General features: G+C 34.7%; 1 protein-coding gene across 1 annotated transcript; it reads right to left on the reverse strand.

The window, feature by feature from the left end:
* Nucleotides 1-9,643: 9,643 nt before the first annotated feature.
* On the reverse strand, nt 9,644-10,564 carry LOC100019929 (olfactory receptor 4C11-like). Its single transcript, XM_001372577.3, has one exon. The coding sequence runs from the start codon at nt 10,562-10,564 to the stop codon at nt 9,644-9,646; it is 921 nt and encodes a 306-aa protein (XP_001372614.3).
* Nucleotides 10,565-24,907: the final 14,343 nt, after the last annotated feature.

Below are 24,907 nucleotides of genomic sequence, written 5' to 3' on the forward strand. Positions count from 1 at the left end.
TAATAATATTAAAGTATTTTACATATAATTGTAAAAAAATAAATATGAGAAAAAAATCTACTTTTCCTCCAGAAGAACTTCATCTCAGGGATGAAAAGAATTTTGAATGTCAATAATTCAGTACATACCTCTTTCCAGCTCCCTTCCATGACATACAGGTTCTTTTACATAATTTTTAACTTTGGGTACCTCACCAGAGATCTTCAACTGCTGGAATATGTTTTGTCCCTCTGTTTCTTCCTGAGGAAAAAATTGAGGAGGATCATTGGCTCAGAAAATGTTGTGTAATCAGGATTTTTGTTCACTGAAAAACAAAGACTTTTTACTTTTCAGATTTATTAGAAGCTAAATTGAATGTTAAATTTCATTAAAAAAACTCATTTTCTGCCTTAGAATTGATACTTATTATTAGTTCCAAGGCAGGGGAATCATAAGGGATAGGAAATTGGGGTGAAGTGACTTGCCCAGGGTCCTACAGCTAGGAAGTGTCTAAGACCAGATTTAAACTTGGGACCTTTTGTGTCTAGGCCTGGATCTCCATCCACTGAGTCATGTAGTTTCCCCTTTGAATTTTTTTTTGAAGTTCCATACTTCACTGAATCTTGAAGAATACCTTTTTAATCTTAGCAGGTATATTTAAGTGGATGAAGTAAATCATGAGGGACCTGGGATATCTTTTTCCCTAAGGAAATCCTTCCTAGCAATTAAAACTATCCGACTACAGTGGTTTGGGAGGTAATGGATTTTGCATCAATTCAACCCAGAAAGGACTGAATTATCTAGTCAGGCATTATGTATAAGACAATGGTTCTTAACATCTTGATTATAGGGGCGAGGTTTCCCTGAAACACTTTTGGAGAAGCCATAAAATTAAAAGAAATGCATTTGCTAAATTAAAATACTCTTTTTCTAATTACAAATTTAAGGCCAGATGTTTTTCATATACTTTAACCAAAACATATCACAATGGGTTGGAGAAAGGAGCAGATGAACACAGCTTCTTCTATTAAACCCACAATTAAAGAGATTGGGGGGGATTTTCACCTTATTAAAATACTTTTGTTTTTCTTCATGGAAAATATAGTATTTCTTAAAAATTATTTATGTTATTATGACTCACATTTATCATTTACATTTTTAAATTAATTGATAAATATTTTGTTAATAGTTTTCATATGTAATGCCAAAAATATTAATAGTTAAAACTCATAAAAGGAAAATTCTTTAGGTTCGTCAATGATTTTTATGAGAATAAAAGTGTTCTGAGACAAAAAAAAAAGTTTGAAAATTACTGGCATTGGGGATTGTGCTATGTCTACATCATATAGCTAGCGACAAAACAATAACAAAAATATATAACCTGTTTCCTGACTTTACTCCATTGTTAAGCTTAGTCATTTTATCATTTCATTAAATGTCCATTATATGGCTTATATTAGTCTAAGCACTATGAATAGAAAAAAAGACAAAGAACAATTCTTCTCATTGAAGAGTACCCAATGGAATGGAGGAAATAACATGTGTAAAGATTAAAATTTAGGGGAGAAAGGGAGACTGAGGCAGGTAGAAATTAGTTTCTCTCTGCAAGGAGTATTATATTTTTTAGAGGTTTATTAAAGGTTAAAGATTAAAGAGTATACAAGTAAGAAACATGTGCCTAGGCCAGAGGCCTAGACAAAATAACGCCACATCACACAAGAGACGTGCCTGCTCCAAAACAGAAGTCCAAAAAGAGCCAAGAGAGAGCCCCTCAAAAGCCTTTGAATCAGCTTAAATCCCTTCTCGATCTCGGCCCAGGTTAGATTACAAGGCATTCTGGGGAAGTGGAGCAAAGGCTCGTGGTGATTGTAGTCCTGTATTCGAGTCTATTTTTTACACATGAAAACAATTATTTGCAGACCTAATGATACCAATATCAGGATTGGATCCCAAAGAGATTAAAATAGGGGAAAAGTACCTAGCATCTATGTTATGTGGTGGCAAAGAATTGGAAACTGATAGGATGTCTATCATCAACTGGGGAATGGTTAAACAACTTATGGTATATGATTATAATGGAATACTGTAGTGAAGTAGGAAGTGACAAAAAATAGTGTGAATACTAATAATATGAAAATATGTCTTTATCAGTGACACATATAAAACCCAGTGGAATTGCTTGTTGGCTATGGGAGGGGTAGGAGAAGGGGAAGTAAAGAATATGATTCATGTAGCTATGGGAAAATATTCTAATTAATTCTAATTTAATTGATTAAATAAATAAACAAAAAATGGAAAAATAGTTTTGACTATATGAAATAATTTTTTTTTGCAGAAAAAAAAATCAGCATAGCTAAAATTAAAAGAGAAGCAAGGAAACTGGAACAAATTCTCTGAAGTAGGATCAATGTCTAATATATAGAAGCCTGATTCAAATTCATGAGAAGAACCATTCCCTACCTGAAAATGGTCAAAGGATATGAATAGATAAGAAATCCAAGCTATCAATAGTAATATAGATGAACCAAATTAACAATTAGAGAAGCATTAACTTAGCTCAACTCTGAAATTCTACTTGACACTCATTAGCTTGGCAAAAATTAACAAAAAAGGAAAATGATAAATGCTGAAGATACTGTAGGAAAACAGTTATTTTATTTCACTGTTGGTGGAGCTGTGAACTTGTCCTGCCATCCTGGAAAGCAATTTGAAATTATGCCCTTGTCTGGTGAGAACAAAAGTCTGAGAATTTGACCTATGGAACACAGTTATTTTAAATAGTAAAATCACTCACATGGGAAAATTTACATGTAACCACCCATATGATCATGGACCATCTCTTGGCACTAAGCCTTCTTTGTTCTGTTTATGTACAATATCTGGCCTGATCTAAATGTAGTGTGGTGTTCTGCCATCATCCTGCCACTGCCTAAAACCAACTTCATAAGCATATTCTCCTGTAATAAAGTCTGTTTATAATAAAAAAAGAAATGACAAATAAGATGTTCACATAATCCAATTATATACAGAAAAAACTACATATAGGTTAAATATAAAACAAATAACAAAGGGAAGTAATGAACATTAAGATGGATTGGGGATAGTCTTCCTATAGAAGATGAGATTCTAGCTAGGACTTGAAGGAAATCACATAATACAGGAGACAGAAATGAGGAGCCAATTTATTTAATTCATGGGATATAGTTAATAAGAATGCCTATAGCCAAACTATAGAGTGCTTTCTTTGAGCAACATCAAGGAGGCATGTTACAATGAATTTAAGAGTATGTGGGAGGTATATATTATATGTAATAAAATTGGAGATGTATACATGGTGACTAGGGCACAAAGGACTTTGAATGCGAAATGGATGACATATTGTATAATGGAGGAGATAGGTTGTTAGTTGAATTTAGTGAGCTCTGTGACATGGTCAAAACTTGCATTTTATAAAAATCACTTTGTTTGATGTGAGGATGGTTGAGAATTGTGTTTAAAATTAATGTCAAATAACTCAAGTATTATATTTATTAGATTTATTAAAATAAAAAAAAACTATAATGAAACCTGCCTAACTCGACTACAAAAAAGAAGAGAGAGCAAGATAGGCAGAGCCTCAGAATTTATACAAACATGACCACGCAAAGTGGTGGAGAGATTAAAAGGAATTTGGGGAAATACTAAGGCTATTCTGGGCAATGAAGTCGAAATGTTCAAAATCTCCATTTATACAGAATACAGGAATATTTGTAACAGGAATACCTATTATCAATATATTAAAATAGTCCAGAAGGGTGATAAGAGCCTGTACTAGGTTGGTTCCAATATCAAAGGGGAAAGTAATTACATTCTAGAACTATGGCAAAAAATTGGCAAGCCATTTCAACATATTTGACATGGAATGGTGGGGGTTGCAAAGACAATAGAAAGAATTGTAGCCCAAGACTAAAGCTTTGCTGGGTATTATTGCCTTTATGATAAAGAGGGAAGGGACTGGAAAGAATGAAGAGTTGCCTTGGTTTACTGAGAGATTAATAATGAGAAAATAAGAAAGCATGGTTAGCACAAGAATGGAAAAAAAAAACTGAGGATTCAAGGGATGGGGGGAGTCACAGTTTTCAAGAAAAACAAGGTTTTAAATGGAAGGCACAGGTAAAAGTGGGCATCCAATAGACTCAGAATGAATAAGGAAATTCCAGAATTTTGGGGATGTGGTACTGTTGTGTTTATGGATATTGGAAAGATCAAGGCTATGATCACCTTTCTTTGTAGCTGTTGTGGAGTGGAAGAGTAGACCATGGGAAATAAATAAGTTGAATAACTGTGAGATTAGGCTATTTGAAAGAGTACTATATGTATATTGAAGCTAACTATTAAGAAGTGGGGAAGAAAAAAGACTGTGTCAGACAAAGGACTGACTGAGAAAGGAAAATTTTATTTTGAATATTTATAGACAATATCTACCAGGATTTTCTTTGAGTGAAAAACTGTGGAGAAGAGAGAAATCATAAGAAAATGCATGCAAAGGACAGAATCTGGAGATGGGTCAGCTGTCTAGTCAAATGAAGATTCCTTTTGGAATGTGGCCATGAAAAGCAGTTTGGAGCCAAGCCAAACTGCTGGACTTTTTCTGGGCTTTCTGGCTAACTGATGGAAGAAGCTGGATTTTTCTCTGGGATTTGGGATAATCAAGTTGGGGGATGACCTTGGCTGATTTGAAGGCAGAAGAAGGACAATAGTCCCTATATCTCTCTCTCTCTGACTGGCTCTGTTTCATGCTAGTGGCTGAATTGCCATTCCTCTCAATATCCTTCAACCTAACACTCATTGTAGATAACAGAGATATCCCACCACTCTTACCTTATCCTCCATCTTTCTTGTTTTCCCCAATAAATCCTTACTTTAGACAAAGAAGAGAAAAGAATATTTCCTCTGAAACATCATAGCTCACCCTGAGTGACTTAGAAGGAGGCTGAAAAAGAAGGGGAAAGGGGAAACTGAAAGGAAGAAGAGGGGGAAGGGAGATTGGAAAAAGTAAGGAAGGGAGGTACAGAGGAAGGAGGGTAGGCAAAAGGAAGATAACTGCCTGATCCATTAGTTATCTAGTATCCATCAAATATACCCTCAAATATATATTACAAAACATAGAATGCATAAAGTTCAAAGGAGTGAGGTGATTGTATAATAGTGGCAAGAAGAGAATCTGGAAGTGGCAATGGGGAACAAGGAATAGTAATTTCTGTATCTTGACAAATGAGTAATGGGTGGGAAAGGTAATCAAGAAGTTTGTGTCATTAAGAGATAACCAGGCTTCAATAAGAGACAAAAAAATGAAAGGTATTGGAAAGAAAGATATTTAAGATGAAAACAAGTCTGCCACCAATTTGGCAGGCATTCCAGAGAGCATTAGGAAGAGTTCTGGAGATGGAGCCAAGATGATGGAGTAATCCTTAGCAGCTCTGTGCCACCATGAGAATTCTCCTAAATAAAAATTAAAATATCACCACAAAGCAAATATAGGAGTGAAAGAACCAACAAGGGGATGGAGTGAAACAAATTTCAAGAAAAGAAAAACCCAGAAGGCAGGCAAGAAGCATCTGGGGCACTGGGGTAGAAGGAGAACAGATCCAGCAAGAAGCTATAGAAAGGAGGGGAAAGCAATCCAAGAGTGAGCCACACAAACCTACCCCAAATCTGCTATCCAAAGTTTAGGAATCTATGCCTGAGCCAGCATCCAGACCCTGAAATCCTGCCTGAGCAAATAGAGTTAAAAGTCCTTGAAAATTGAAACCTGTGGAGAAGTCTGGGAATTCTAGTCTGGGCTTGGGACAAAGAATTAATTGAAACCTTGGGGTGTCATTTTGCTTAAAGCTCAGGGCTGAGCTCCAAGACAGGACAATTAAGGGTGTGCCTGATTGGATCCAATGCACAGTGAGACCAAAAACTTGAGACTGAGGCCAGAATTTGAATTCTACCTGACCTTATCAAAATCAGAGTGAGATCAAAAGCTTACAACTAAGTCTGAGTCAAGTCATTAAGCTGTCAGCATCACAAGGGCCAATTTAATTAGCAGGAGGAGGTGGCACTCAAAGCTCTCACCCCTCAGACCATCACATCATCCCCCCCAGCCTACCTATAATTAGATAGGAAAAATGAGCAAACAACAAAAAAGTACCTAACTCTAAAGAATTTTTTATAAAGACAAAAAGCAAGATACAGACACACAAGGAGGCAGTGAAAGCAAATGAAACACACACAAAGTCCAAAAGAAAAAATATGGATTGGACACAGATTCTGGAAAAACTTCAAAAGAACTTCAAAAACCATTTAAGAGGGGCAGAGGAAAAGTGGAAAAGTGGGGGGGGGAGAAACTGATGCAAGGAGAAATGAATGTGATACACGAAGAAAGGAAAGTAATGCAAGAAGAAATGGCCAATTGAAAAAGCAGAATTAAAAACTGACAGAGGAAAATCAGATTTTAAAAATCAGAATTAATCATCTAGAACAGTGGTTTTCAACCTGTGGTTTGTAGCAATTAGAATACATAATGCATATCAGGTATTTACATGCTGAATCATAACTGTAGCAAAATTACAGTTTTGAAGTAGCCACCAAAATAACTTTTTGGTTTGGGGTTACCACAACATGAGGAACTGTATTGCAGGGTCATGGCATTAGAATAGTTGAGAACCACTGATCTAGAAACTCATGATTTCATGAGAAATTAAAAAACAATAAAGCAAAATCAAAGGAATAAAAAATAGAGGAAAACATGACATATCTTATTTTAAAAAAAGCAACTGACATAGAAAATAGATCTAGGAGAGATAGTTTGAGAATTTTTGGACTACCTGAAATCCACAATCAAGAAAAAATCTTTGGATATCATATTACAAGAAGTTATCAATGATAATTGGCCAGAGATCCTCAAACAGAGAACACTAGGGAAGGAGGTGTTTGCTTTTGAGACTTTGGTTGGACATGAGTTGAGAGGAATAGGCATAAGAAATAATGTGAGGTAGGATATGGAGATTTTATGATGACTTACAAAGATTCATGACCACTGAGATAGAGTTTGATGAGGTGGTAGTTTCTTAATTATTAAGAGAAAAGTTTAGAGAGATGTCCTATGTCAATTATATTATGAACTTAGAGTGAAGTCCTTTCAGAACCTTGGACAGTCCATGTGAAGGTGAAAATACTTGGAACAGAAGTTATGATACTTCCCTATCTCTAAGGTAGGTAGATTAGACATGAAACAAAAGAATGCTGCCTTCCTTCATCAGTTCAGTGCTGAAAGACTCATATAATAGGACAGTGTTTTTCCTCTTCCTAAAGGAGACTCAAGAGCAGGCAGAAAATATGCAAGACAAGTTTGCAAGACATTTCCACTCTCACCAGAGGCAGATGACCAGATAGAAAAGTTATGGAGATCAAGCATAAGATAGTAGGTCAACATAACCTTTGATACCACCAAATGGGTCTTAGGGAATGAGTATCCACTTTAGATAAATATAAATTACCTTGTTTGAGCCTAGGTATTTAATTTGGATATTTCCCCTTCTAACTAAGTAATTAACTAACTCAGTGAATTGCTTTTCATCTGTGTTTAATGAAAAGAAGAAGGCTTAATTGATTCATTAGGGGAAACCTTTAAAAGATAGTCAAAATCTTACTTTCATGGACTTGGATGGAGCAGCAGTGTGTGTGCTGGTAACTAATCATCTGGCTCTCTTGGAGAAACACAAACACAGGCATACACACATATTTGTGTGTATATATTTATTTTTATATGTATATATATGTATGTATGAATGAATGTGTTTATGTATATGCATGGCACATTTTGAAGTTTAATCTACCCATGACTTATTAAATGTTGATAACCAATAAAGGAATGAAATAAGCTATGATATATATATATATATATATATATATATATATATATATATATATATATAGCATTTGCAGTTTTCTGAGGTCTACATGCTCTTAGTGAAAACGAAATAAATACTTAATAGCTTATTAAAGTTATATTCAGTACACCACCAATGGATATAGGATAGACCTGAAGCCACAGATTCTCTTCAGAATAAACAGTACTTTAAGAGACTTTCTTGGCAAAGGATCATAAGATTATAGATTCATATCTCAAAGAATCTTAGAGACAATCTCACTAAATAACCCCATTCAGCTCTTCCCAATAACCTCATCATATTGTGAAACAATTTATGCTTTTTTACATATAAATCTTTATTGATATGTAAATCTCTTGTGCATACTGTCATTTTATATTGCCTCAATGTCCCCTAAACTCCAACCTTCAGGCACCCCCTCCCCACAACTGATATATGTATACAGATACACACTATCAAATGTACATAGACCCATGTAATAATACAAATACAAATGTATGGACATATCTATTTTAATTTGGTTACTTGCTTAATTAGTTTCCTCAGTTAAACCCAAGATGGCCCTCCAACTTTCATGGAACTCCCACTCATCCAGGGTTAGTAAGGGCTGAAATTCTGACTGGAGGAGCATTGATGAACTTTGAGGACCTATGAATTGCTCTCCAAAAGAAGGGCTGATACATGTGAGTTGAATTCTGGCCCAAACAATATAAGACAATTAATTATAAAATTATCAGTGTGACCATTTACATGTTCCTGAGAAATGGGAAAATACTCCAAATCAGGATTTGATTTACTGTTTCATTGACCATCTAGATGTTTAAAAGTATATAGAAAATGTTAATATTGAAGATAAAACTTAAATCTGTATTGTGGGCACCACCCCCAAATCAATTTTCTAGAAATCCAGTTATTTATTAAGTATTTACCAACAGAACAATGGCTGCTGAAGTTATATAATGTACTGTCTATCATCATCACCAAACCAGTCACTAGAGATAGAGTCAACCATTTAGTCTCTGTTTCAGTACAGAAATCAAGTTGCCATGCAAAAATCAGGTTTCCACAACTTCTAGAGAACTTTGGTGATAAGTTTAATTATGAGGTGAGTTAAATACTTGTTTCAAGATTGTACAAATTTAAAAATAACAGTAATGGGGGAAGCTGGGTAGATGAGTGGATTGAGAGCCAGGCCTAGTGACAGGACGTCCTAGGTTCAAATCTGGCTCAGACACTTCCCAGCTGTGTGACCCTGGGCAAGTCACTTGACCCCAATTGCCTAGCCCTTACCACTCTTCTGCCTTGAAGCCAATACACAGTATTGACTCCAAGACAGAAGTTAAGGGTTTTAAAAAATAACAGTAATAAGATCTCAGGCACAGGATATCAGGCTAAAACAAGATTATTGGAGTATGCTGATGACCAGGAAAGAGAATAAATTAAGTTAGAAGTGAAAATGAGGGTAGTAATACTAGGAGAATGAGAGAGAGTTTTGACCATGGTGGACTTAAATATCCAATTGTACCTTGTGGTATCTCATATCTCTACCTGATTTTGGCATAAAGATCAAACCTTCTAAGTCTTCCAGCTTCCAAAGTGATCCTGACACAGTCACTGAGGTAAAGTTGTACAGAGTTCCCCATCAATATCAAAATTATCCTCAAATGTGTCCAGCCAAGTAGACACAATTTTTTTCTAAAATGAGTTGAATATAGACATCCACTAGTATTTGTGAGGTGGCCACTCATCTAAGATCCTACAATCTTCCTCCATAACTTCCTCATGGAATCTTTTACATCCTTGTTCCTCAGAGTATATATCAAAGGGTTGAGTAAAGGAGTGCCAATTGTGTAAAATACAGACACTAATTTATCCACAGGAAAGGTGGTTGGGGGACGGGTATATATGAATATACATGGTACAAAGAAGATGATGACCACAATTATATGGGAAATACAAGTAGAAAAGGCTTTGCGCTTCCCTTCAGAACTCTGCTTTCTCAGGGAGTATAGGATAACAATATAGGAAATGATGAGTAACACAAAACTCACCATACATATAACTCCACTATTAGAGATAATAAGAAGATTAATCACATATGTATCTGTGCAGGCCAGTTTCAACAAAGGTTGCAAGTCACAGAAATAGTGGTCAATCAAATGGGGACCACAAAAGGGCAAACTTAAAGCAAGAAAAATTTGGGCTGTGGAGTGAATACAAGAGCCAACCCAGGCCAAGATGACTAATATACGACAGACTTTGGGACTTATGATAGTTGAATAGTGCAGAGGTTTACAGATGGCCACATAGCGGTCATAGGCCATGAGGATAAGAAGGAAAATTTCCATGCAACCAAAAAAATGGGCTGCAAATACCTGAGTCATACAATGTTTGAAAGAGATGGTCTGCTTTTTGGAGACACTGTCTACAATGAGCTTGGGAGCTGTAGTTGTGGAGAAGCAGGCATCTGCAAAAGACAAGTAGGACAGGAAGTAGTACATGGGGGACCCAAGCATGGGGCTGGTTTTGATGGTCACAATGATGATCAGGTTTCCCAAAACAGTAGCAATGTAGAAGACCAAGAAAACAGCAAATACGATTTTTCGCCTTCCTGGGTCCTGTGTCAGCCCAAGGAGGACAAATTCTGTCACATTGCTCTGTATATTCATGACTTTTGTTGCTACAGGAAGGATTCAGTTGAGAATTAACTGAAAGCCAATGTCTGAAAAGAAGTATGAAAACAAATTCAATTGAACATAGACATTAACAAATTACTGATTACAAGGTGATAGGCAGTAGTTTTATACTGAAGAGAATAACCTATAACTAATAAAAGTCTTTTGAGTCCTCTATATTAAACCATGAGCTAGCAAGCTTCTGATTCTCGAAACAATTCTTCCAATACTGAGGTATAGGAGAAAGAACATTATAATTGGAATCAGAGATATTAGATTCAAATATCATCTATATGACTTACTGCAAGTTTGGGTCAGTCAAATTACTTTACATCAGTTTTGTCATCTGCAAAATGAGCGTTTTATACTCAAGAATAGCTATGATCTCTTCCTTAAATTTCTATATCTATGAGACATACCTATAAATCTTATGCACCTATACACAAATTATTAACTTTCATTACTTGAATTACTTTTTGTGCTGATGGTTGACTACACTGTTGCAATCACAGGTACTGATTTAAAACAAAAACGTACAAAGCATCATTCTTGGTCTCAAAGAGTTTGAAAGATGTATATGGAATCCAAGATAGATTCAATAGGTAGAAAAATATGCAAAATAATGCAATATTTTAAAAGGTAAAAAGACTAACCACCAAGATCTTCATACTGGAAGGTATTTAGGGATTCATTATGGCATAAATGAGGATAGATTGTATTTCAAAAGTGAAAATCAACTGTGGAAATGCATAAATATGGGAGAATATGGAAAGTCATACAGAAGAATATTATTCCTTGATGTAAACCTTCATATCCACATACTTATCTATAGTCTTCAAAATTTTAGTTGGGTTGAGTTCAAAAAGGAGACAAGCATACTGTATTATATTCTAGATTGTGAATACAATTGTTTAGTGACCAAAGTTTTATGTATACTCTAACATTCTATGGTTATATAAATCTTTGTTAACACTTCATATACATCTGTATAATCAAACACATAAAAAGTACCTTATTACCTCATTACTTTTGATACTCATATCAAGGATGGAATATTGGAGTTGGCATATCACTAATCTGATCTATTGAATTTTTAATGAAAGTTTAAATTGCAGAGGATGAGTAACCAAGGCCATAGAGCTAGACAGTTGTATAAGGCAAGATCTCAACTCAGATTTTTCTAACTCTAATTCCAATACTCTGTCTACTATTTCTCTTAGCTGCCTTACAATATACAACATTATTTGATATTCAGGATTGCTGATGACAGATAGAAGATTGTGTATGTGTTATGTGTGTGTATGTAAGAGTGTATGCTAAAATTGAAGAACATTTGCCATCTTAATGTATATCGATCACTTTCTCCTTATACGCTGGTATATAAGTTCTTATATGCTAGCATTTTGAGAGACAAAATAGGTGGCTTAGTAAATGAAGGGTCATGACTCGGAGTTAACTAGAGAAGGGTTCTAATCATAATTATAATATACTATATCTGTGTTATCAGGAGAAAGTTAATTTATTCATTGATACCCCAAAATACTCTCTGAAATGACTTACCCATATACATGAGTATACACTTCTACACTAGAAATTCCCTATATGTCTGAAATTATAAAACTGCATTAAAATAAAGAAGAAAAGAAAGGGGAAAAAAACAAGAGATAGAGAGGATAATGAGAAGGAAATTCAAATTCTAAACTAAGTGAGGGAGGAAGGAAGATGATACACAGCTATAGTTTGCAAGTGAATATTTTGTTCAGAATGTTATCTCTTTCATTTGTAGCTCATGTATTTTTTGATCCAAGGGATAAAGATCAGGTAGTTGTTTTAGTTCTTTCTCTCAAGCTGGGTGGAGATTCTTTGAGATACATAAGGGTAGCCAGAAGTATATTAAGAGTTAGTGAAATAGAAAACTTATTGATTAAGGAATCAATAGTTTCTCTGCACAATTTTTACCACTTCCAACCTCTCCAGTCAGCCTCCCTCTCAGGCAATTGGCCAGCTTCTAGAAGATGTTTTAATTTATTATATTTTTTTAGATCTGGGAAATATCAAAGTACATTCCATTTACAGATTTTCTTTTTTTTTGTCAGCAAGATTGCAGCCTCAAAAAAGGAGTGGAGGGACAATTAGGAGTTATAACTTTTAAAAACAACTTACCCTTGTGTTCAGGTGTGGATTCCTTAGCCTCTCTGAGTCTCTTTCTTCATCTGCAAATGAATGAGCTCAACTAGGTGATTCCAAACATCCCTTCCATTTTAAAATGAAGGATCCCATGAAATAAGCTGGTGAACTGTAAGTACTACAACAATTGAACTTCTCAACTACCATTTATTTCTCTTTCAATGTCTATCCATCTTTCTTCATCTCTCTTTTTCTTCTTACATATTTTAGGGTCATTATTTTTAATCTCCCTTTGTTCAAAAAGGCACACACTTATACACATATGTGTATGCATAACATTTACATATAGATGCATATGTTTTTTCATTCTTCACCTTTTATTACTCTAAACAACATATTGCTTTGTACAGTTTATTTCTGAGTGTCATATTCATCAACTAAAATATGACATACATTGTTTTTCATTTTAAATGGAAAATGAAGAGTGTTGTTCTACCTCTTCCAAATAAATCAAAATGAAAACTGTAATTTTATTTTTCTTCCCTATGTCTAAGGCTTGGTTTCATTTTATGGGAATCCATTCATTTTATGGGAATATTGGATAGATAAAATATATCTTTCCTGTATTAAACTGGAACGCATCAAATATTTATCAAATGTACAATAAGTACACAGAATAATTAAAAGAGAAATGTCTTTGAAATTATCTGGGGAAGTAACAAAGGCAGATACTGTCTTTGCCAAGGAACCTCTGTACTTGTCAGTGAATTCTTCCTCTGAAATATAAATCTGGAGAGTAACAGAGACTACCTTTTCTAAGACTCTGTGCTATAGGGGAAATAGCATGAATCCTGGATAATAATCAGGTGGTCTTGCTTTTGCTGATTTAACTCAGGTTGTTGGTCAAGTTACTTGACCTAGATGTTCCTCATTTCCCTCAATATATACATTAAGTAAGAATAATGCCTTCTCTAAATATATTACTGGAATTCAAAAAAAATGTAATACACAAAGGTGAAGGAAATATATTCACTCAGAAAGAGACAGAGAGACGTATTAAATTTAATAGACCAGTAAACAATAGGCATTCAAAGAACTAGTAGATAATTTTGTTTGTAGAACCCTATATATTTCTTCTCTCATGTATTTCCCTTCTCCAAAAACTTCAATAGCTCCCAATTATCAATGAAATAAAGATTTTGATTTTTTATTCTAGAATCTCACCTTATTTTTTATTTTGTTTCACACTTCTCTCTTTACAAAGATAATTACTATAGACAGGCATGTTTTCCCAATGTTAATTAACCTCTGAATGTCAATGATAGGAAAGGAAGAGAGAAAAACTATTTAAATAAAAAATAAATAAAATAAAAAATATGCATATATATCCAAATATCGAGTTCCAAGATGGTAAATGATAAACATTGGAGAAGAAAAAGAATACCTCAAGTCAGAGCGTATAGAGAAAAGAAACTTTTGAGGAAGAATGATTTTCACTCTTCTAAAAAGTTATTTTAAGTTTTCTTTATCTCCATATCAGGTACTCTAGTGCTGAACGGCAATACAAGGTTACATTGGGACTTGCCCACAAGTAGTTAAAGGGAGATCACAATTTTTACTTCTTTCCTTCCCCAAGAAACAACACTAGTTGCTGAAAGAAAGGGCAACAAGGATAATAATTCATCTATATTTCTCCAAAATTTATGAATCTTTCTAACTCCTTTAGTTTTTGAAGCAAATCTGGGGAATGGAAGAAACTGATAGATTAAATGATTACTCCACAAAGCCAAAATTTTCATTGCTGTGTGAATTATGCATATGTCATCTTATTATCATCATAATTTTCCTATAGATTATACAATAGGCATGATATGTGCATATATAGGTGATATTATCACTATTATCTTAAATCTCTTTTTATTTAATGTCAAAAAGTGGGTATTTACTCCACCTGCCCAATGGTTGTTAGAAGACTGAATATAAAGAGATAAAAGCAAGTTAGTGTTTTATGCTAGTAAAATTTTTTATGCTTCCTCCAGATATATGCTAAAACATTAATAAAAATAATAACGATAAGTCACACTTTTAGACCTGATGTTTGGATGGAAGTAAAATTCTGGCAAAATTTCCCATGAGTCAAAGACGGAATTCTGATCCAGAACTTTGGGTCCTGGAAAGCCTTGCACAGATTTTGCTAACCAAGAAGATATATACACACATATTTATGCCCTCAGAGACAGTATTGACATTACTGAGAGTGAGATGGAGAAACACAACAACACAAAAGTTATTGAAAACTCACAAAACTTTTAGCAGAAAAATATAATTTCCAGGATATCATCTGCCAGGTATAAGCTCCTTAGTTGTGAAGTCATGAGTTCTTTAGGAATTATAACATCTTTTTGTTCAAGAATCGAAGCCAAAGATAAGTCTCTTCAAATCTGAGAACTCTGCATTTTTCAAATCTTCCCTTCCAGAAAAGATACCAGGAAAAGAAACTGAGCCTGTTTTCCTCATAATATCTTAAACTTTATCCAGAAATCAAAGAGATTTTTGTAATATAAACAGCAACAACTCTGGGGCTCTATCCTTTTCATTTCCTAAGCTTCTTTTTCACACCTCTACTTAGAGCCAAATAATATCTCTTCCAGTCAAATAGGTATTTATAGAAATTTCATCTAAGTTCAAAAACTTGGCCAATGCACTCTCAGTCTCTAAGGACATGTGGATATCATATACAACAAGAAACAATTAACTCGGCTTTTTCAAGTTTAGTCTGTATAAGAGGAAGTATTACTTAGGTAAAATCATAAAGGAGGCCAATTAGGCCTTCAGTGACACTTTCCTCCCCATTTTGGCAGGTAGCCCCCACTTCATGAATATTATTATCTTTGAGGACATTTATTGTATTCTGAAAGACTTACTAGGTAATTTCAGTAGTCTCAGAATTGTTTGTTGTGTTTTTTCCAGAAAAAGTCAAGTTAATAAATTTTATATGCTGCTATGTGTTAGAAACTGAGCCAAACAGGAGAGAGGAAGCAAAAACCATCCTACTCTCAAAATACTTTGCCTAATGGGGGAGAAAACATGTATATTTCCTTTTGGAAAACTGATTTTCAAGTGTTTTGTTTGAAGAAAGTGATAGTGATTATTGTTCTCCCTGATTCTTTTTATTGATTTTAAGGAAAAGATTATTAATGTGGAATTTCCCCAAAATAATGAATATATATCTCCTTATTACCTCATTCATAAGGAATGACATTTTAAGCTATGTATATAATTTGTTCATCTTGGATAATTTTAGCTAATTTCTACCAAAATAGAATGATGATTAGGTAGTTTGAAGTGTGAATGACTAATGTGCTCAATTCTTCTGAGGTAGCACTTCATAATGAATTAATGTGTCATATAGATATGAGATATATGACATGTTCAGAGAAGACTAGTATTTCTGTTATGAGGGTTTGCCAAGCTCTTTTCATGGCTATTTTACCACTTTGGTGCCCATCTGCCATCTAGGTCTTAATTGAGACCCCAGGAAGTTGTGGCATGCCCAGCTGCCTCAGCCTGGTAAACCATTTTGGTAGACAGGCTAAACTAGGTGAAGGGTAACTAACTGGTCTTAAAACTCTCTGGTGGTTAGGAGGTTATTTACCCCAGACATATGAAGACTTCTCATAGCAGAAAGGATGGATGAGAACAACTTGTGGCAACAGTCATAAAGGTACTAGAAACAGGCACTGTGGAGTGCTTAGAATATGGTTAGATACTGAAGAAGCCAAAGTCATCCACTATAGCCTTAACCTGGGATGGTGAACCTATGGTACATATTCCAAAAAGGACACACAGAGTCCTTTCTATGGGCATGCCTGCAGTCACCCATCAGGGTTTGATACTAGAAAGCCAGAGGGACTCAGGAAGGAGCTGTTCTCCTCCCCATTCAATCCACCTGAGGACATTCCTCACTTCACCCACCCCTCTGGCCAGCACTCCAATGGGAGCACTTCCTCCTTCCCCTGTTTGGGGTAAGATACTGGGATGCTGGTGTCTCATATGCTATGTTAGGGGGTGGCATATAAGGCAATCTGTTTAGTCTGTGGTGAAGGTGATTCCTGTCTTGTGTTAGGAGAGGAGCTGGATTTAAGTGTGTCACATAGCTGGGGAGGAGCAGAGCTGGAGGGAAGTGTATCACTCTCTTCTCCCTCTCCACACATGCCTCTCATCACCCACCCATCTGCCCAGCAGCCCAATGGAATTGCCTCCTCCTTCCCTTATCTGGGGGTAAGGGACATCATTGGATGAGGTGTTGCAGAGGGGCAAGGCACTCTGTCTAGGGGGAGGTAGCAGGTATGGCACTCTATATCTAAAAGGTTTATCATCACTATCCTAAGTATTCTTGTTTTCTTGACTTTTTTCTTGTCACTCAACTACAATGCCTCTGGGGAAAAAAAGAGTGAGGGTCAATAATTTGTGCAATTCTGTCTTGCTTAAATTCATTTTGTGCATAAGTTAAAGATATTAACAGTGATGTCATTTTTGTCTTCTTTGAATATGAAGGCAACAAAAATCCATTGACTTAAAGGAGACCTGAGATACAATGGAAAAAAGAATGTATTGGGGGTCTGAGAGCATAGGCTCAAATCTAGCCTCTGTCAGTTTCTGCATGACCTTGGACAAGTGCTTTATCCTTAGAGATAATTCTATTGCTTGTAAAATAAGTAGAAAAGACTGCTATAAGGAATGATGAAATGCTTGATCTCTAAAAGAACTGAAAAGACTTATGTGAACTGATGCAAAGTGAAATAAGCAGAACCAGGAGAACATTATACCCAGTAACAAACATTGTGGGACAATCAAATGTAATAGATTTTGCTAATAATAGCAATGCAATGATCCATGACATTTCTGAGGGACTTATGAGAAATAATGCTATCCACATCTAGAGAAAGCACTGTGGGAGTAGAAATCCAGAAGAAAAATATGATATATCACTTGTTAATGTGGGTATATGATGTGGGGATTTGGTTTTAAAAGATTACTCTATTACAAAAATGAATAATATAGAAATAAAATTTGGATGACAATATCTATATAACCCAGCAAAATGCTTGTCAATTCTGGGAGGGGGAAGGGAAAAGGAGAGGGAGACAACAATTATGTAACCATGGTGAGAAGGAAAGTCATCCTCATTTGTCAACTACTTGACCCAAAGGCAAGGACTATATGAAGGAAATCACTGAGTGAGTTGGGTCACGAGCATGGAATGGCAGCCAGAAAAAGGCATCAAGAGATTTAATCGAGGGGGCAGGGTGAACCCCTGCATTTTCCCCTAGAATGCCACCCTGGGCAGCCTAGGCAAAATAGAAAGCCATATTTGGCTCCCAAGACATGATTTGTGAGAGTTAGTGGACCGAGAAAAGTTTTGATAAACTGAATCAAGAGCGGATTTCCACAATCTTCTGTTTTTATTGCTGGCTGGACTTCCCCAATGATGGCCACAGAATAGCAAGCCAAATGGAACAATAAGGAAAGTAAACTATACATTTCTCTTTTATTTTTCCATACTTTCCCCCTACTACTTTTAATTAATAAAATTATTAATTTATAGCCAGGGCCATAATCTCCTTCTTATAATGGAAAAATTAAAATAAAATTTAAAAAAGAATTAAAATAAAATAAGTGGAAAAAAGTATTTAATCTTTATTATAGTCATGAACTTTAAATCCATTTTTTTAAAATAATTAGTCAATATAGAGCTGATATTGAAGTCAAGGAAACATGAGTTCAAGGTCTTCCTCTAACACATTAATTCTCTGACTATGGGTAAAGCATTTAGTATCTCAATACACAATTTCAGCTTCTTAAGATTAAATTTCCAAGAGTTGTCAATTTCCATTCACATAATATGTAATAAATGCTTATAGATTGATCCTTATAAAATTTTACATCAAAGACTTGCTCAAATCCATAACACATAAAAATACACCAAAATAAAATCCAATCATTTAATTATAATCTTTGTGCACTATATGTATAATATTCCCACATCCATCAAGAAACATATATAAACAAATATAGTCAATTATTCAATTTATAATTTTTCATCATGTTTTTGAATATATTTGAAAGTAAGTTGGCATTAAGAGAAGGTTAAACAAATCTGTGAAGACCCAGCTCCCCAAAAGACATCCCTACTATGAATCATAGTACCAGCTCCACAGTTGGAGGCCAGGGGAATTCCACTTTCTCAAAACAATCTCTATTTCTCAGCTCCCACTGGCTTTGGATGCTCATTCTTAGTAGGATGTTCATTTCCCACACTCTGTTCCCCTATTATGCTGGAGGAAACCTAGAGATGCACTTCACTGTAAACCTTAGACTTTTATATCAAGAATTGAAGTGGAATCTACAAACATATAAACAAAAAAAATTTAAAGGGAGTTTTGTCTACAATAAAGTAGGGTCACTGAGTTGTACAAGTTTGTCCCATTGATATGCTTTCTTGGGGGATGAATATGGGTGAGTGTGCTTTGCTCCATAGAGTACCAGACACCTAATGCTTATACATACATGGGATACTTCCCTAGTTAGAAGAAGCAAAGAGTGCTACATTCTAATTGAACAATTGTTTTTCTTCACCTTCTAACTCATGTTTCAACAAGTTTCTTTACCAAAGCACATGTGTTTTGGGGGCATCAGGGGTGGGGAAATGAATAATAACTCAGAATTTTAGATTAGTTCAGTGGTCAGGGCCACTTTCCAAGCTTTTCCACCTCCAAGATAGTTTACATAATAAAGATAAAGAGAAATAAATGAAAACACCTTATAAAAATTAATCCAATGTAACTAGAGAGTCAAGGAGTATATGGGATATTTTGTAACTATGTTCTTTATAGTTATAAAATTTCTGAAGAAGCATTTTTGTATCTTTTCCTTCAGGAATAACATTCTTAGTTGTAATTATAAAACATAATTTCATTTTGCCCTCCCTAATATTTTTCTAAACTCTGTATACATTATTTTCATGGTTTTGCTTTCATAATGTTATATAAGCACATTCAATGATTTCTCTGTTACAGAAGAAAAAAATGTCATTACATTTTTTTATGTTATAATTGGTTAGCCTAAAACTTTCATCATTTGGAAGTGATCCTTCTTGTTTTCAATTTAATGTTATTACAAAGTTTCTATTTATATTTTAATATGTTCTTTCATTCTGCTTTTGAAATTCTTAATATAGATCTTCAAAAATCTCTGCATCAAAGGTTTAGAATAGTTTATACATTGTATTGGTAGAGTCAAGAAATGCTTCACAGAATGGCTGGGTCAGATCACATCTCCACTAATTATTCATTAAAATGCATTTTTTCTGGAGCTTTTTCATACTAACTTCATATCTTTGGGCATATTCTCTAAATTCTAAATATCAGGTGAAATTTCAGAATTGTTTTGTTTTGCATTTTGTCCATTCCTAATAACCTGTGAGAATTCTTCTTATGATCATCATTTTGATATTTTCCTTTTCAGAATAATTGTCATGCATTTAAAACATGTTTCAAATGAACAAACTTTTCTTTAAAACAGCTTCATGGCATTTTTCATTTCAGTAGTTCTAAAGGTATAGAGCAAGGGGTTTATCAAAGGAGTCAGAATAGTGTAAAATATTTCTACCATTTTGTCACATTATCAAATATGCATGGGGCAAATTGTAGGACCACAACTGTGACATGGGAGCTGAAGGTGCAAAGGGTTTCTTGTACCATACATCGGTGTTATATATCCTCAGGGTGGTCAAGATGATACTACAAGAGATAAGGAAGAAGGAAAATATTAGAATGCAAATTGTCCAAGAACATGAGCTGAAAAGACATAAATGTCAGGACAAACTAGTTGTAGCAAAAGGGAAACACATCACATAAAATGATCAATTATATTAGGATCACAAAAAAGCAATGATAAAATGTAGAACACTTGGATCATAGAATAAAGGAAACATCTTGACTAGGCTACCATCACCAGGGCATATACTGATCATATGACATGACTGTTAGGTTGTTTCATTTTGCTTTGTTTTCTTAGAGAGAGAATCCAGTCTAGCTTTTGGGAAAACTGAAGAAAACCTATAAGCTTCCATGAGTAACAGAAAGGCTAGAAAAAAGATACATACAGAAATTACGAAGAAGGGAGGAATGAATGAACAAATTGAAGAAATAATGAACAGATGAACAAAATGAAAGAATGAAAAAAGGAAGAAAAATTTATAAAACAAAAAGAAAAAATAAAAAGAAAGAAAGCAGAAGTGAGCGAAAGAGGAAAGAAAGAAAGAAAGAAAGAAAGAAAGAAAGAAAGAAAGAAAGAAAGAAAGAAAGAAAGAAAGAAAGAGAGAGAAATAGAGAAAGAAAGAAGGAAAGAGAGAAAGAGAGAAAGAAAGAAGGAAAGAGAGAAAGAGAGAAAGAAAAAGAGAGAGAAGGAGAGAAAGAAAGAGAGAGAAAGAAAGAAAGAAAGAAAGAAAGAAAGAAACAAACAAACAAACAAAGAAACAAACAAAAGAAGGAAGGAAGAAGGAAAACACTGAATTTAGAAAAAGAAAAGATTGTTTTCATTTCTTTTTTTTCTCTGAGGCACAGTTGGAATATTCAGTTTGAAATTTCTGTAGGCAATTAAGAATATGAGCAGGGATCACAGAAGCAGTATAGCCCTATTGATATGGAAGTGAGGTTGACTTGAATTAAGTCAAAGAATGATGCTAGGGTAATGAAATAAATTGCTAAGGGAGTAGTTTAGACACAGACCAAAGTCCAAGAGCAAATTCTTGGAGAAATATGTGGCTGAAAGTATTAAAATGAGAATGAAGAGCCAGAGAGAGAGCATAATGATTTCTCTGAATTAGTTTGACTACAAGAAGACTATTTCAAAGCATTTAAGATTTAATTTATACCCTTTAATTGGCCCATGACCTCAGTCAGCCCCCATATGCCTTATCCCCTGGCTTCTGACCTCCATGACTTCTGTGTTACGATGATGGCAGACCTAGACACATGACTATGATTCGTATATACACCTACTATGGTAAGTCTTAAGGGATTGGACTTGGTTGGAGGTGCCCAGATATTTAATTTAAATAGTCAATATATCTGTTTAAGGGTGTGAAACCATCACCATTTTTTCCTGAGCTCCAGTTCTCAACAGAAGTATCTGTGGTTTTCCATAGAGTTTCTAAGGAAACCATGAGTTTGAAATGTTAAAAATACTAGTATTCAATAAAATTAAAAATCAGATATGACAACTAAAAATATTGAGTCCATCAGTATGTAGACAGCCTGTTTCAATGAAGTTAAACAGGACGTGAAGTCAATGATAACAGGAAACGCATTCAGAAAAACTTAAGCTTTTGTATTTCCATAGGAATCTGGGGTAGAACTAGATAGCATCAAAGAGGGATTTTATTAGCAAAAAGAAGGGTCTTAGTTAACCCCCACTCCCTCATTGAACAACCAAAGTCCAAAGGATAAATTTGATTTGAAAATTTGCCTGGTTCCCTTTCATTAACATCACCTACTAAAGAGGATCATTTATCATCCCTACCTACGAATAAAAGAAATCATATTGACTTATTCCTTATTAGTTGATTCAAATAATCTGAGTATTAATGAAATTAAATGTCATTATCACACACTGTTAATTGTTAGTCAGGATTGGAAATCAGTGTTTTCCCTCCTCTTGTCATTCATTTTTTAATCTACATTACCTCATGGAAATTTAACAGTGTTACTCAATTTTAACATATTTCTTAGAAATATTATGGAATTGTTTAATCATAGAATTGTGTGGGTAAACAATTGTGGCTCAACTTTAAACATCAATGTCCTTAAAAATCATATAAAATTTGCCATCTTGCAGTTCCTAAAATAACTCTATTTATATTAAAGTAGTTATCAATTTGTGGCAACACATTGCATTTTTTAATTATTACTAAATGAAAATAATGTTTTAATTATATATTAAACTAGTCAGGTGGTACAATGGATAGATTACTGGATCTGAAGTTAAGAAGACCTGAATTTAAATCTTGTCTCAGATAATTGCTAATTACATGACCAACAACAAAGTATTGTGCTTTTGTCAACTTTTGTTGACACAAAAATTTAATTAAATCCAATCACATTAAATCTAAGATTAATTTTTTTTTATTTTGTTTTGAGAGTAATTTCAGGAAAAGAAACTCACTTGCTCCCCTAATCAAAATAGTGAACTGTTTGGAGAAGACACCATAAAGATGGCTGCAGAAACCCCACACTGCATCAAACTATCCAGAATGAACTTTTGGATGTAGTAAATTGAACTGAGTGGGGTTGAACACATTTATCCTAAATGTAAACTCATATGGCAAAGGGGATTTCCCCTCAATGTTTTTTTTTTGTCAAATCGCCTAGCAATCATTGGTTTTACTCTCTTTCTCTTCTATTTCCCTCTTATCCCCAAATTACTTTAATTCCCATTAAAATGTACAATATTGTATGCACCTCTAGTAAGAGATCTTTAGAGATATAAGCTGGTTATTTGAAATGATTCACTGGGGAGACTAGGAGTGTAAATCTGTGAGATTTCAACATGCTCATCTACCAAAGAATCACAGGGGGGGAAGGTGTGGATAGAATTCTCTCCTCAGAGTTCATCTGACACAGCTCATCTTACCCAGCAACCCTTTTGCATGCTTATGCTGCATGAATGGATGGATGTGATCTCATATGTGTGGGAGGGACAGCAGATACAACTTTTGAGTGTGGCACCCTCTCTCTGTTTCCCAGAATGTAGCTGGGTACCCTGGCTGAGAGCTAGGGAATGGTCAGTTAGGTTAGATAAGGCTTTAATCTACTTTCTCTATCTTTAGTAATAAAACTTTATGGAAAATAAGAACATGGAGTTATCATTATTGATATTAATTTAAAAAAATTTTTGCATGCTAAGTGTTGGAGATACAAAAAGAAATGAAAGATAACCTCTATTCTCAAAGATATCACAATTTAATGGGGGAGACAAAAAATAAAAATGTGTGAAAAGATTATTCAGGTTTAAAAACCAACATTTAAAGAGTGAAGAAACTAGAATTAATACAATTTGGGAAAGATTTCCTGTAGAAAGTGGAGTTTTATTTGTGACTTAAAAGAAGACACGGTAACCACTAGGTAGAGATTGGAAGGGAGAACCTCCCATGCATGAGAGACAGCTAGAGAAAATGTATGGGGTCAGGAGATAGAGCATTTTGTTAATGGAACAGCTAGACCAGTATCCATTAAAGAGAATGTGGAGAGGAGTAAAATGTAAGAGTAGAAAGGTAGGAAAAAACTAGGTATATTCATACCTGTATAAATTCATGTATAGATATAGATCCTTAGTGGCATTTTTCCTTATCCTTTTAGGAGTCATATTCAATTCCACTGAGCTCTTTCTGTATACATATATAATATAAAAAGACATAGATATATGCTTACATATATATGTATAAGCATAAATATATACAATCCAAATATGTATATATGTATATGTATATATATATATATTTGCATCATTATTTGTTTATGTATAAAAATATGCATATTATGAGAAAGACTTTGCAAAAAGAAATAGCAATGCAACAGTTTGAAAATAGGGTCTTGCTGCATACACATAACTTTTATGGACTCTATTCTATTCTCTATTCTAGAGCCTGGGAAAGGGAGAAATCTGAACACAAGGAGATAGTTGGGGGGGCATTGTTCCTGTCTTTCAAGGGGATTGGAGAGATTACTTCCAGGGGCTTGTTTTTGTCTGAGCCTAGTTGGCCTACCTGTCCCTGGGAAGCCAAAGGTTCCTGTGTTTCTGCTTTACCACTTTCCTCTTATCCTGAGATCCAGTCAACCTTGTCTCCACATTTTCATCTTCCTGGGTTCCTGTGAGATCATGTGTCCCGAGGTTTTCCTGACTGCTGAAAGAGAACTACCAGTACCCAGTAAAGTTTGTCTGTGTGAAAGGCCAGAAGTTATCTTTGACTTAGGCCTAGGAGCATGAAGTCACCAAGAGTTCAAAGCTATTATAATTTTGATGAACTAGTAACTTTTCTACCATTACTTTGTAGGACCAGTTAGGTCAGAAAGCTAGATAGTGTTGGGTTTATAGATAGAATAGTGAAAGGCAGTCAGAAGATCTTTGAAGACAATCTCTTATGAAACC

Source organism: Monodelphis domestica, chromosome 6 (genome assembly GCF_027887165.1).
Source record: "Monodelphis domestica isolate mMonDom1 chromosome 6, mMonDom1.pri, whole genome shotgun sequence".
NCBI classification, from domain to species: domain Eukaryota; kingdom Metazoa; phylum Chordata; class Mammalia; order Didelphimorphia; family Didelphidae; genus Monodelphis; species Monodelphis domestica.